Here is a 15,551-nt window from a genome sequence, read left to right on the forward strand (position 1 = left end):
AATAATACGTTGACATAGGAGATTATGAAGAGGAAGCTCCTCTCTGAGAAAGTCCATTATTATAGAATCATAGAATAGTTTGTGTGGGAAAGAACATTGAAGATCACCCTCCATTAGACCACCCGGCTCAAACTCCCATCCAACCTGGCCTTGAACACTGCCAGGGATGAGGCATCTACAACTTCTATGAGCAACCTACTCCAATGTCTCACCACTCTCACAGTACAGAGATTCTTCATGGTATCTAATCAAACCTACTCTCAGTTTAAAGCCATTCCCCCTTGTCCTATCACTACATGACCTTGGTAAAAAGTCCCTCTCCATCTTTCCTGTAGGCTCCTTTTGGTATTGGAAGTCTATTATAAGGTGTCCCCACAGTCCTCTTTTCTCCAGTCTGAACAGCCCCAACTCTCTCAGCCTGTCTTCATAGGACAGGTGCTCCAGCCCCCTGATGACCTTCATGGCTCTCCCTCCTCTGGACTTGCTCCAACAGGTCTACATGCTTCTTATGTTGGGGAACCCAGAGCTGGATGCAGGTGAGGTCTTACTAGAGTAGAGTAGAGGGGCAGAATCACCTCCCTCAACCTGCTGGACATGCTGTTTGCGATGCAGCCCAGGATGTGGCTGGGTCTCTGCGCTGCAAGTGCACATTGCTGGGTCATGCTGAGCTTCCCCCCAAGTCTTTCTCCACAAGGCAGCTCTTGGTGCATTCTCTTCCAGCCTGTATTTGTACTCAGGGTTTCCCTGACCTAGATGCAGGACCTTGCACTTAGCCTTGTTGAACTTTGTGAGTTTTACACAGGCCCGCTTCTCAGGCCTGTCAAGGTCTCTCTGGATGGCATCCCTTCCCTCACGGGTGTCGACCTCAACACAGAGCTTAGTCTCATTGGCAAACTTGCTGAGGGTGCACTCAATCTCACTGTCCATGTCACCAGCAAAGAAGTTAAACAGCACTAGTCCCAACCCCTGGTCAACAACTGGTCTCCACTTGGACATTAAGCTGTTGACCATAACCCTTTGAGGGCAACCATCCAGCCAATTCCTTACCTACCAAGTGTTCCATCAAAGCCATATTTCTCCATTTTAGACACAAGGATGTTGTGTGGGACAGTGTCAAATGCTTTGCACAAGTCATTATGTCAGTGAGCTTGTTGCTGGAGAAATACAAACTTTGGAGCCACCACAGAGATACCACTACGAAAGCTGCAGTGCTTAAAATCCTCCAAGTATGTAGTATTATATATTTATAAATATATAAAGAGAGAGAGTATAGTTTTATAATATGTATTATAAGTAAACTACATATTAAGTGTGTAGTAACTAATATAGTCACACTATATACAGTCACAGTAGCTAGACTTTCTAGATGCCAGTTGTGCGTTGCGGAGACATTAGAAAGCAGAAGATTAAGGATAAGGGTAAGCCACCAAGAAGTGTGTAGAAGACAACAAAAGCTAGTTTAAAGTTTAACCAGCAGTACTGTCAACTGACTAAGGAATGTGTCCTCTCTTGCAGTGCTTAGAGCTTTTGCAAGTTGTTCTGATGAAAACCATAACTTACTTGAGCATGCAGTTCATGGTGGAATTATAGCAACAAGGAGAAAAAAGAAAAAGCGGGTCTGCAGGTTTTGGGGGTTTTAGTTTTGTTTTCAGCTGAGACCTAAACTTCTTGTTTCATTGACTTAGATACAGTAAGAAATAAACCCACAGCCTCAAAGTATTGCTTGTACATACACCTCGTGCAAATACATATATGGATCATCACCCAAGTCTTTGTTGCAGTCACCTCCCCATCATACCAGCATTACCAAGATAATACAAGAACACATATTTCAGCAGGACATGAAAAGCTCAATATATAACAGAAGGTGGGGGGGAGCAGAAAAGGCAATGTGAAAGCTAAGGGAATGGTCTTTAACTGGTAACTAACAGTCACAGAAATATGACAATGTACTCAGTCTCAGATATTAAATGGACCAAGTTATGGGACATTTTTCAGGCTTCATGAGAAAGACTTAAAAACTTTGAGACCTTGAGTTCAGCTTACTGAGAGCTGGCAGCCTCAAACACATAAAACAAACAATAGAAAGTCATTACATTTTTGTGAACAAGGCAAAGAGTTTGAAATTTATTAACTAATAATTCTGTTTCTCATGGTAAAATCCACATTCTCACTGCAAAACTACTTTCCCACCCAGCTTTTTGGCTGGACACACCACAAGAAAAACTATTTTTATATAAAAATTACTCTATATTTCCCAAGAATCATCATTAGGTATGGAGCTAAAGGCTAAAATAAAAGACACTGGTGCTGGGAAATTGATTATAATAGATAGTAGTATCTTGATGAGTTCAACAGAATTAGATCAATAATTTCTCTGGCTACCGAATCTTAGCCTAAAGAGGCAGAATGATATTAAGGTTCACATTCTCAATTTTTCTAGCACACTATGTTTTCTGTTTCAGAAGGACTCCATGTCCATGCAATGGCATGGCATGTTGGTATCACAAACTGGCAAACTGGAAAGCTAACAGGTTAGACAGTGCATCAACAGCTGTCTTTCAACTGAAGAGTCCACTAAAACTTGTTATTACTCTTTCTCTTCATTTCTAACTTCAGAAACTAGAAATTTCCTCTTTTAGATCACAATCAGAATAATGCTTGAAGGGTAAAATCAGAACAACATTTTGAAAGAAGAAAAAAATAAACAAGAAAAAGCCCAACAGGGCGCAGGCAGACTTTTTCACATTCCCGCCTTTATAATAGCCTATTGGATATAACTCTTCACAAGAGTGCCATCGTACAAAAGGAAAGAGTTTTAAATTTAACATTTCCTTTAATTACCGAAAAAGAAGTATTCTCCCCTTGGTTTCTCCCTTATATCCAGCAGAGGGTAGTAAAAGAACAGTTTTGTGAACTCCAAAGAGTTCATTACTTATCAAGTAGCATATAACAAAAGGTTTTAAGATTGGCTTTTAAGTAGAATTACATTACTCATCACACAATCACCTTGAGAAGTTTGCTGCTATCATCAAGAAATTAAGCACAAATTTGCTAACCAAATCACCATTAACACAAGGCACTCTGCGTGGAAATTGAAGATGTCTCCTATATCTATCAATTTCAATCCACAAGCTAAAAATTCTATGAAGAGAGAGAAAGAAATACAGGGCTACTTCATGAAAAAACTTATACCATTCTGTCTGGGGTGTACTACTTCAAGGCTTCTGTATCCGAATGGAAATTCAGCTCAGATACAGATATCATGACCCACTTAGTGGATGAAGGCAAGGTCGTGGATGTTATCTATTAAAACTTCAGCAAAGCCTTTGATCTCATTTTCCAAGCATTCTGCTGGAGAAACTTGCTGCTTGTGGTGTAGACAGGTGCAGTCTTCGCTGGGTAAAGAACTAGCTGGATGGCTGGGCCCAGAGGGTGGTGGAGGATTGAATTATATCCAGTTGACATCCAGTCACCAGTGGTGTTCCCCAGAGCTCAGTATTGGGGCCAGTTCTGTTTAGTGTCTTATCGATGTTCTGAATGAGGGGATTGAGTGCACCCTAATTCAGTTTGCAGATGAAAACAAGTTCAGCAGGCATGTTGATCTGCTGGAGAGTAGGAAGACTCTGCAGAGGGGTCTGGACAGGCTGGATTGATAGGCTGAGGCCAGTGGTATGAGGTTTAACAAGGTCAAGTGCTGGGTCCTGCTCCTGCAGGACTACAGGTCCTCCCCATGCAGCGCTACAGGCTCGGGAAGAGTGGCTGGAAAGAAGCCTGGCAAAAAAGGACTTATGGTGCTGGTCAACTGCAACTGAACATGAGTGTCCAGGTGGCCAAAAAGGCCAATGGTATCATGGCTTTTAGAAAAAACAGTGTGGCCAGCAGGACTAAGGGAGTGATCATCCCCCCACAGTCAGCACTGGTGAGGCTGCACCTTGAATCCTGTGTTCAGTTTTGGACCCCTCACTACAAGAAGGATATTGAGGTGCTGGAATGAGTCCAGAGAAGGGCAATAAAGCTGGTGAAGGGTCTGGACCACAAGTCCTACTAGGAGCAGCTGAGGAAGCTGGGAGATCCTCTCATGCTTCCATGTGAATGGAAGCTGGAGAAAAGAAGGTCCAAAGAGGACCTTATCGCTCTCTACAACTACCTGAAATGTGGGTGTAGTGAGGTGGGGGTTGGTCTCTTCTCCCAGGTAATAATTGACAGGATGAGACGACATGGTTTCAAGTTGTTCCAAGGGAGGTTTAGATTAGATATTAGGAAAAAATTCTTCACAGAAAGGGTTGTAAAGCATTGGAACAGGCTGCCCAGTGAAGTGGTAGAGTGACCATCTACAAAGTTATTATTGTAGGCCCTTTCAGACAGTTACACACATGCAATTTCCTTTTGAGATGGTAAAGTGAGATGCAATCTGACAAAAGCATATGTATTGAAGTCTCATGTAGTCTTTTTTATTTGATTCAGAAATTTGTGATAATTTGCTAAAACTTTCAAATGCAAGATGCTTCTTCAAATACTTTTCCTTAATCACTGCTTAAATAGCTATACTTAAAGTAAGTACCACAAGACTCATTTTTCTGTAGACTGAATATGTTATTTTCTCATGACATTATTAAGAGATTCAGAAAGTTAAAATAATTTAACAAAAATAAAGAAGCAAAGAAAATATTTTATCAGATTATGGGTTAATAGGTAACATTCCCTGATACGACCATCTTTAGGGTATAGCAGTTGTACATTTTCAAAAAACTGAGTGCTGTCTTTTCAAATTTACAGATGGTGGGTACATTCAAACAAAATATTTAGAAAGATAAATAATTTGCTGCCTTGCTCCTCCTCCTTTCAGCTCATGATTCCTATGCTAGTATATTAAAAGCCACAAAGTCACAAGAAGAGCCCTTATTCGAGTATTTGGAAGCAAAACTCTTTGTTTTTTAAAAGGGTCATTGGAACCCGCCAGTACACAGCACTTTCCAGCTGAAGGCAATTCCACCTAGGCCAATATGTGTAGATCACAATATATGACAATAGATTTCCAGTAGAACTCTTTGAGGGCACAAAGGTCTACCTTGTTGGTCAATAAGTCAGTGGTTTTAGCTGATGAGCTTTGATCTTCCCTGTAGGAATTTTCTTTTGTACTTCAGCTTCAATGCAGGACTCTACCTACCTAGAAATCAATGCTTTAAACACTTCTTTTGCCTTTAAGAGAAAAACAACAGAAAACAAACATTGCTGAAAACTATGTCACTTGTTACTTTAAGGGCTCCTAAAATTCTGCAAGTGATAGTTCCTTAAAATTCATTGCAGAAAATATTTAAATATGTCTTAGTAGAAAACATACATAAGGATAAAGAATCATCCAGTCACTATACTTTTCTGCAATGACAAATGTTCTACCAAGAAAGTCTTGATCCAGACTGTACATACAGATAACATAGACATTACAAAGCCTCTAAGTGGACAAACAAAATGTTGAAACCTAGGAGAAAACTAGCAGTTTATTATAAGGAGCACACTTACAAGATATTATTCTCAAAGACTTGAGACTTCTCAGCAATAGGTGTCACTCAACAGACAGGAAAACTAAAACTACCTGTAGCAGTTAACTCTAGATAAGAAGAGGCTAATGTAACACCACTGTGATCTTCCAGTATGCTATTCCCTCACCTAGCACATCATCTAGTAATTTTCTCAGCTTCAGCAGATTCTCCACTGCAAATCCAATAAACCAAAAAGACAAGATAGACAAATTAAGAGGTCAAGGGAAATGTACAGACTTCCTGAAGTAAAGTTAGCCTTGTTTTCATGTTTACATAAAACTTTTCCCATCTGCTGTTCAAACACCAGTCTCAAGTCAGGCTCACAGTGTAAGTGGCATTCACCTCTTCAGCCTTTTCTGCAAAACCAATGTTCAACATTTTCTTCATCAAGTAGACAGAATTCATAGCCTAACTGGAAGGTTCCATCCCTCAAAAATTAAATTGTTCAGTGTCAATGCCTGTTGAGCCTAATAGCAATAGTGAAAAAGCCTTACTTCGAGTTGCTTTTTAAGTTGCTTCTCTCGTTCAGTGCTGCATTTAAGTTCACGGGCCTGGCATCTCAGCACCTCACTACAGCCACTGTGTTCCACCTCCACGTCTCTCAATTTCTTGCGTATATTTTGCAGTTCATTATTCAGTTCCTAGGAAAAAAAGAAAGCATTCTGAGATACTTTTTCTAACATAAAGTATTATAGCAGAAGGGTCAAAAGAGGAAAGCCAACTGCCTCAGAACAAGTTATTAAAATAATACACCAGCACAAGCCAGCAGAACCACTTGCCCAACAGCAGATGTGCTCACAGGTAACGTGTTGGCTCAAAACTTGCTATGAACATGACCTTCTGTGGTAATACTAAAATCAGAGCCAATTCTCCATAGGAAATTTTTCTCTAACAGAGTACAAGGCTGCTGTTCCAATCTCTTCTCTCTCCCAGTTCAATAGTAATGATGGAGAGGGAAACAGTTAAGTGCATTTGATGACATGAAACTTAGGGACAGAAGCTCTATTTTGTTCTTATCTTAACTGTTAGAACTTCGAATCAAATCATTTATTGAAAGTTACTTCCATAAACAAATTTCTGCTATTCTGTGAAGGACTTTTCTGCCTACAAACTGAATTACTTAAAAAATTACATACATAAACTACAAAGTTCTCAGAAGAATAAAATAACTAAGCTGTTCCCCACCACAATTTCTGCTTTTGGAAGCTGAACCAAGCTATAAGTTGGTGTAAGTACCAACACTATTGCACTCAGCAGCACTGCTACAAAATCCTCATTCACACCACAACACATGCGGAGGAAAGTAGCCAAATAGTGAACCTCAGTAGTCTGGCACATATTTCAGTTGGAGGTCCCAGAAGTCTCAAAAAGAATAGCTTTGTTCTAGTGGACAGGAGTAAGTTTTTCCATAACTAGCATTAGAAACAAGCTATAAATCTAATGACTCAGCTGAAGGACCTCTGGAGAGCCAATTTGTTAAAATTACTTTCTGCACAAAACACAGGAAGATTACCATAAGTCCTCCTGTTCATTTACTCCTACCATTTATCATGGCAAGAGAAATTTTGTGAAAATAAACCAGTTGGTCTGTAAATTCTGCTCTTACTCTTACATCACATAATTTTGTTCCTGGAAATTACTAATCATAAGGCATCTGCAGAGTGGGGAGGAGAAAGAGAAGAAAATGAATTATTCATAAAGAATGATTATTTGGAAGATTGAAGTTTGACAGAACCATGTTTATATATGAAGATCAAAGAAATATAAGTCTTTTCCAAAGTTTGGAAATCGAATTTTGGAAGTTCTTCCTGAATGAAGGTAGAATGTTTTGGCCACTCAAACACGACAATAAGAGAATCACAACTCCCTTATTAACACAGTGCTAAGTGTTACTAACTACTAAGTGAAGAAAATAAGTTTGTGGGGTTTATTTTCATGTGCAGGCACTATGTCACAATTTTTTTGGCATTCTCTGGAAAGGTAACAAGGAGCATGCATGTGGATTAAAAAACGTAAACCTCGGTAAATCAAAATATTGTAAAAATAGTCTATCTGCATATGGATTAAATTTAAGCTAATCCTCTAACTTTGCCTGTAATATCAAGAAATGAAGAGGTTTCTTCCCATCAGCATGCTAAAAAAATTACTTTCACTGAAATATACAACTACTCCCAGTTTTACCACATTGGAAAGATACAGAAATATTAATCTCTTTAGATTTATCTTCCACATACTAAAAAAAGTGAGCTGAGAAAAGTGCACATGAAATAAGTAATACATAGCTTGCTGGAAAATACTACATCAAGACTTTAAAATATTTTATAGTGGAAATGTATTTAACACTAGCAGCCTAAAACTGACAAAAATATTGCACCAAGTTTTTTGAACAAGTCAACAAGACTTGTAGAATTTCAGCATTGTAAAGTCTATGAACTTTCCAGATGTGGTATGACTGTGTCAGACTATTCCAGCAATCACCTGCACTTAGGAGTTCAAAGAGAAACATACTTCACCATGTAAAAAAACCCCCGTTATACATACATGCATATCTGCATGTCACATACTTTCTATACACATCTGCTTATGAAAAACATGCCTTTTTGTTTGCTTTTTTTTAAAGTCTGTATAAACAACACAACCACACAAATAGGCTAAGGAAAAACTGAGTGCTTCTGGGAAGGAGTATTATATCCTGATTAACCACAAGATGATGCTATTGCACTTACTATTGAACCCCAACACTTTTTATAATGTACTGGACAGCACGTTAAGCACGCTCAACAGAGCACAATACAAACCTGTTGGAGAGCAGAGAGGATTACTTTTCCTCCATATCATAGAGACAAATTTTAGTAGGTTACGCTGACTTCATTTCCACGCCTACCTGAGCATTTTCATAGCCAAGTTCAGATTCACAGTTCATAAAGTGCATCTTTGCCAACCAGGATTTGTCATACATACTTAGAATCTCACTTCTAACTACATAGTAAGACCACAATTAAATCTACTTTTATCTAGCTTTCATTTCATAACTCAGAATAACTATAAATTATTTTAAACAGGACTGTAAATACACAACACAAAACACTAGAACACATTTGAAGTCATAATTTATAACCCCCTCCTTTCAGATCTTGCCTTAAAACAGCTGAGGAATCAGCACACAGTACTTTTGAAATACACATAATTAAGGGATTCTCTCTGCCCTGTCTGTTTTAAGAGCTGCTTCTACAGGTCCCATATAGAATCTGACCAACAGCACCATAACATAATACAACAGGTAGGTCTGATGTCAGAAACTGGCTATCAAGCTGCCAGGTAAGGGTTGTTTAGTGTCATTTGGGAAGACTATTTCGTACTATCCCCAGCTTGGAGCTGACTGGGCAGGAAGAAAGCAATCAGAAAATTTTCTACTGCTTGACCAGTGCCCAGACCAACTGACACAAGTTTGTCACATCTTAAAAGGTGCTATAAAAGAAAACAATTTTAAAAATTGATCTTTTAGAAGCAATCTGTTCTCTGCATCCATTATGTAATATAAATGTCTGTCAGCCTTAACAGAGCCTTTGCACTAAACTTCTTTTTATGAAGGATACCTACAGCTGAATACATTCTAGCTTTCCCTCAGAGGGTATTATTACATAGCTAATATACAGTGTATTTCACTTGTCATTTAAACAGACAAAAATTATTAAAGTACATTGGTATCATTGTTTGTGTCCCTGTGGAGGAGGTAAAAGTTAGGTATGTTAAGTCAGCACTTCCATACTATAATACTACTTGATTTCTTGGAAACATATTTCAGTTTTGAATAGCTTGACTGTATAAAAAAGAAGTTTACACCTTTATTACTTTTTACACATTTAACATCTGATTTATACATATCAGTGCAATACAATTTCGAAAATTACTTTTTTCAGGAAATACGATGAAATTAACTATGTGAAGAACAAAAACTGACAGTCTAAAATAGATCTCTTAGTATTAGGTAATTTTTATCTAACCAAATGGCAGAGTTTCCAACAATGGTTATTTTTCATATGTGGTATGGAGCGAATTATGTACAATGCACAGCTGGAAATCCTGTCACCATTGCTCAGGTTCTCTGAAAGTATGTAGTCTTCGTATTATACAAATGATTTTCATATTCATAGGCTATTGGATATCAGACTCGGGGAAGTAACAGGGAAATTGAGTCAGTGGGTGTTGGGAGTCCCTGATGTTACTAACTCAGCATTACATGACAGTGCAAATGGACCCTGCACTGGTACCTTCGTTTAGGGGTTTACCATCAAAATCAGCCACAACACTTTTCATCAAAGCAAGAAAGACTGTGACACACTAAGTATAACTTTCTAAGGCTACATACTTCAGAAATATTCTGCAGTATTTAGCTATTTGGGGGATTTTTTCCTAAACCAGAAAGACCTCAACCCACTACAAATCTCACATCAACAAAGTTCCAGCCATCATCTCATGCAACTTTCCAACAATTAATATCATACCAGCAAAATCCTTTCTACTTCATTTCTTTCCTTAAGAAGGAATATGTATTCATTGTTGTAAATTCTGCTGATATCATCCTTTGCCCTTGAAAGTCTTTGTTGTTCTTCTTCCCACTTCTGCTGAGCATTATGAAATATTTTCTCAGTCTCCGTCGCTTTCTGCCGAAGATTTTCATTGAGTACTATTGTTTACAGAAAAAGAGAAACAAAAAGTACAAGTAGCTCTGCAAAGCATGTCCAGAAAAAAAAGTATGATGATCATCAGTTCTTCAGTGTACTGTGATATCCTGTGATATACTGGAATATTAACACTTCCAGCACTGGAATATTAACACTTCATTACAAAGAAACTATCAAATTTTGTGTTCCTATAGCATCTTTCACACAAGGAGATAGGAATATTTTAGAGATTTTTACAAATTAAAACTCTTCCCCTCTTAGAAAGGAATAAAAACTTGAGATAACTCTTTCAAGTGACCTCTCTATAGCATGGAGGATTTATTTTCAGATGTCTACATTTGGCCAGCTTATTTCCAAATGTAATTTTTGATGCAGATGTTAGTCTGTATCAATTAAATTTGAGCTCAATTTAAGTGACAGTAAAGACAGGCACCTGCTCCATGCAAGGGAGGTAAACCTAAGACATGTTGGGCTAGCAAGCAAAGGCTTAGCTTTTCCAGTGAAACTTATAGCTGTGCAAGAGATTTGAATCTTCAGCCCAGCAAACAACCTGAGATAGAGGAACATTGCACATACTCTTCTGTGAAAGCTCAAATGCCAGGGGAAGCTTCATTACCTGCAGGAAGTTTTATAGGAGCTTTGCTTAATTTTACTAACTGGCTTTCAGATGAAAATACTTTGTATTGGCCTTTCATTTTACTGAACACACCTAACTACACTGGCAATTAAGTGATCACCACTTTCTAACAGATTTTTATCTCAAATTCATCCCAGCTTTCTGAAATTTCTTCCTAGTCAGAGAAGAATGAAAAGAACAGAAGAGGCACATTAAGACAACACAGAGAGTCAGTGGACACAACAATAGGAAAAGACTGTCGGATTCAATGAGAATGGCAGAAAAACAATTTGGAGAAATACTGAAGAGGACAAGGTATAAATGAGGCATTCTGTCTAAGAAGCTTTGTTGGGGTCACATCAAAGCACCACATGAGGTGAGAAAGGTTCCAAGTGACCAAGGAAAAAAACTAAAGGATTAAGCACAATGATAATTTGAGGGTTTTTGCACTTGTCACAGAAACAAAAAGTTTGAGAAATTTTGACCAATGGAATTTACTGTCAGTTGACAGATTATAATTCCTGGCTATGGTACTGAAAGAAACTAACACACACACATACACACACATCCATTCAAGAAAACATCCCTTGTCTCTGCAAAACCCCTCCTATACCCTTTTTGTTCACCAGTCCCCTCACCACATGTTAGCCCAGTCCCTTCATGAAGGTGACAGGTAACATAGCAGACTGGGGTCACTGTGCTGTGGTTCCTCCATCAGCATCAGTCCCTTTTGAGTCCTGCCTCTTGGTGCTGGCATGGCACTACTCACTTCTAAGTTGGTAAGGAAATTAGCAGTAGAGTGAGCATGCACAGAAGGAAAGAGCTTTTGTCCAGGTGAGAAACTAGCAGTTCAAGTCTTCAGCTTGCAATCACAGAGAAATTTCCAAGGGAAAAAAAATGCCTTCTTCCAGTTTGCAATCCATTAGATTTGTATATATCATGTGTTTCTCCAAAGGAGTGAAAGTTCAGCCTTCCAATTATTTTAAAACCAATTGGTACTTTTACTACTTGCAAGATTCAGAATCTGCTTCCATTCTTGGAAGGTTAAAATCTTCAAGAGTAGTGCTCCAAACTCCTCATTGAATATCAAAGGTTCATCAAACTCACAAATTCATCTCTTGTACTAGATTAAAAAGATACTATACCAGTTTAGGTAACTAAAAATGCACCTCACTTACTTGTAAGAATGAGAAATCTCTCTCTGTTTGAGGAGTATGAAGGAAATCTGAGTTTCTGAATATGAAAGTGGTACGAAAAAAAAGCCTAGATAAAATCATTCCTTTCCACATACTACTGTCACAACATGCATTACCTTTAAAAAGAGAAACAAAGATGACAAGAAGAAAATAAACCAGATAAGAACAATGAAAAGTGTGAAACATTTGAAAAGATGAAAGAAAATAGCAGTATGAGGAGAACTTCTGGAAGTAAAGCTGCTGCAAATATGCAAACAAATTAAGAGGAAAGGATTTTTTTCTTTCTTTCTTTCTTTTTTTTCCCCTGAAATGGAAAAGGAAGGACTACTGGGCATGGAGATAACCACGATGTGGAGACAGTCAAATCCATCATGATTACAGCTCTGTACATAGACACACAGGAAGGAATAACAGAAGGTAAGGAGCAAGAGGTAAAAAAAGGTCTGGCAGGTTAGTTTTAATCCACATGAGACAGGAATTTTGTAAACTCTTATGAGTTTTCAAAGCAGATGGATAAAAGATGGGAAGGGTAAGAGAGATCCAAGAAAAAGAGCAGTAACTAGAAAATTTAATTAAGTCCCTGATTCTCACTTATCTTACTGACTTGGAACTGATTTAGCCTTTATCCCATCTTTGCTTCTTTGAAACTTACCTTGCAGTTCCACAAGTTTGTTTTTCGCATCACTTAATTCTTCTTCTGCAGTACACATTTTCAGATGGGCATCTTTTCTTGCAACTGCCAATTCATACTCCAGACTTTGTCGAATGGCCTCTCCTCTCTCAAATTCCAACCGTAATTTGATTATCTGGCTTTCATAGTTGGATACCTAGAAAATAAATTTCTTTCAGAAAACTGGCAAAAATGTTCCTGTGAAAAACTGTGAAATGTTACAGAAATACACCTACAGAATATTGTTAAAAGATATTTTGAATCCCATTCACAACTGCCATCTTATTCCGCTTGAATTTGAAATATGCTCATGCAACTGCATATTTATGCCCATTTTGATACTTCTACTGGTTTCGTGCAAACTGATCCTATTCCTGGATGAATTTCATGTATATTCAGCATACCCCTGTTTTTCAAAAAAACATACTGCCTTAAGAAAATTAACATTTGAATACTGTCATCTTCCTGCAACTCAGAGGAAAAAATGCAACAACAGAAACATATTCCACAGACAATTTTCTGTGAAACTTTCCTTAACACTCACAAAAACAGTTACATTGGGACAGTAGACTGTCAGACATCTAATAGCTCACAAGTATACGCACAAGCATAACATTCAGTCCAGTAATGTCCAGAAATCAAACCAGAATGCTGTTAATGTTAACAGAACAAACTAAGAATGAAAAATACTTTAAAAAGGGATATTATACAGACTAGGAAACATAGTGTAATCTTTGCTGCCAAAAACTGGATCCAGAAAATCAAATCCATGCTATTTCAACACAAGAAGGTGGAAAGTAAATTACGTATTTCTTCGGAACATGTACAAAGTAGCATGTTCAAATGAAGTAAAAGAAAATACTTACTTAATCTTTTCTTTAGTTTGAATGTCAGCTTTCTCATTAGCAAACATACGAAAAGGTGGCCACTGAGTGTGGCACTGCTGTAACCGGTTTCAATTTATTGCTACTAGGTACACCTCCCACACTTGCTAATGCCAATCTGGCAGCTGATAACCTGGTTTAAATTGTGCTGCTGAAGAAGTACTATTACTACTATAGGCAACAAATCTACTCTTAGCTGTCTGCTAGGTGCAGTTGATGTGGGTGTTCATTCATCTGTTTTTGGTGAAATCCAGCCAATAAACCAAGTTTGCTGTTTCATATCCATTTATTATCCGAGTATGTACCCAAATTAAGAGATGGCTGCTTCTCCCACAATGATTTGCTCTTGTGCTTCAGTTAAGTCATTATTTTCCCACTGCCCCATCAACTGTGGGGTGATTCTATAAAATGGATCCCTGGAATTATCTTGATTAAAAGTAACAAAGAAACAAACAACCGCTTACATTGAGCTGGGGGTGCACAAAATTCTTCTGCAACATTTTGCTGTTGTGAAGTGCTCAGGTTACCTACATCCACCTTTAACTATGACAGTAGAGGTGCTAGCAGTTCCTATGAGCAGGTATGAGGTCTCTACAGTGACACCTTCCTTGTTATTTTTCAGTTAGTGACTGTGCTTTTGATCCGCCACATGAGAGTATTATTTTAATGAAAAAAGAAAACATTTATTCAAGAGTAGTAAAGTAAACAAAAGTCTTTACCTCTTGATTGTGTTGAATAGTTAAGTCTAAATTTTCTGCTTTAGCTTGAAGAAGTTTCCATCTCAGATCTAAAACAGCATCCAAATCTGATTCACTGCTATTCTGGTGTAACTCACACTCCACATTATGTAAGCTGCAAAATAAGAACATTATCAAAAAAACTGAGTATTCCTTTCAAGTTTAAATGCTCCATTATTTTAGTTATTAGATTTTGAGTCCTAAGTTCTAAACATTCACCTAAGTAAAATTATGTCACGCAGCTGGAATCATACTATTCCTCTTTTGAAAAAAGGGTTATATATATTGCTTATTGTGCAAGATATGAGAGATGTAGCAGCAGGAGCTTAAAACAGATATGCATTTTGTATTTCCCAAAGTTGATTTCAGTATTTTTTTTTATTATTTTTCATTATTTTCCTTATTGATTCAATAAACTTCCAGAATGCTTAAAAAACACCACTCCAATCACATACATTAAAATGACTAGCAAGGTTTTGGTTGCCTCCACAGTAAGGTTCATTTTTTAACATGGCTTACCATCTCAAAAACATCTCTGTCATGACACAAATGCATATATGGGGTGCAAACCTCACTCTTCCAGATTTTTTTTTCAAAGACACATACATTTAAACTACAGAGAAGCAACTGATCACAAACAAAATACAAATTAAAGGTCTAGTTCTCTAAACAATCTCTATCTTCATTTCCACTGCTCTTTCAGTTAAAAAAAACCCAACTATTTGGCAGGTAGCTGGACCCACGTTTGAGCACCACAAGCTGCACCTGAGTCAGGACAATGTCTGGTATCAATACAGGCTGAGGGACAAACATATCGAGAGCAGTCCTGCCACAAAGGACTTGGGGGTGCTGATGGATGAGAGGCTAGACATGAGCCAGCAGTGTGCCCCTGCAGCCCAGAAAGCCAGTTGTATCCTGGGCTGCATCCAAAGCAGCGAGGCCAGCAGGTCGAGGGAGGGGGCTCTATCCCTCTACTCTGTTCTGGTGAGACTCCACCTGGAATGCTGCATCCAGCTCTGGGGTCCCCAACAAAAGAAGCATATGGACCTGTTGTAGCAAGTCCTCACGAGGCCAACAAGTTGATTAGAGGGATGGAGCACCCCTCCTACAAGGAAAGGTTGGAAGAATTGAGCTTGCTCAGCTTAGAAAAGAGAAGGCTTCAGGGCGACCTAATTGCAGCCTTCCAATATCTGAAGGGAGCCTATAAAAAAGATGGAAAG

At 38.2% G+C, this 15,551-nt stretch overlaps 1 protein-coding gene across 3 annotated transcripts in view; it reads right to left on the reverse strand.

Moving 5' to 3' along the window:
* Positions 1 to 15,551, reverse strand: part of CCDC171 (coiled-coil domain containing 171) — a 150,705-nt gene that overhangs the window by 126,216 nt on the left and 8,938 nt on the right. For all 3 annotated transcript variants that reach the window (XM_017837922.1, XM_017837923.1, XM_017837921.1), the window contains exons 5-8: positions 14,314 to 14,446; positions 12,693 to 12,867; positions 10,049 to 10,230; positions 6,038 to 6,184 (exon numbers count right to left, since the gene is read on the reverse strand). In XM_017837922.1, coding sequence (XP_017693411.1) covers positions 6,038 to 6,184; positions 10,049 to 10,230; positions 12,693 to 12,867; positions 14,314 to 14,446 — 637 coding nt within the window. The remainder of the gene's footprint in view (positions 1 to 6,037; positions 6,185 to 10,048; positions 10,231 to 12,692; positions 12,868 to 14,313; positions 14,447 to 15,551) is intronic.

The sequence above is a fragment of the Lepidothrix coronata genome, unplaced genomic scaffold (assembly GCF_001604755.1).
Source record: "Lepidothrix coronata isolate B3197 unplaced genomic scaffold, Lepidothrix_coronata-1.0 Scaffold317, whole genome shotgun sequence".
Lineage (NCBI taxonomy): Eukaryota > Metazoa > Chordata > Aves > Passeriformes > Pipridae > Lepidothrix > Lepidothrix coronata.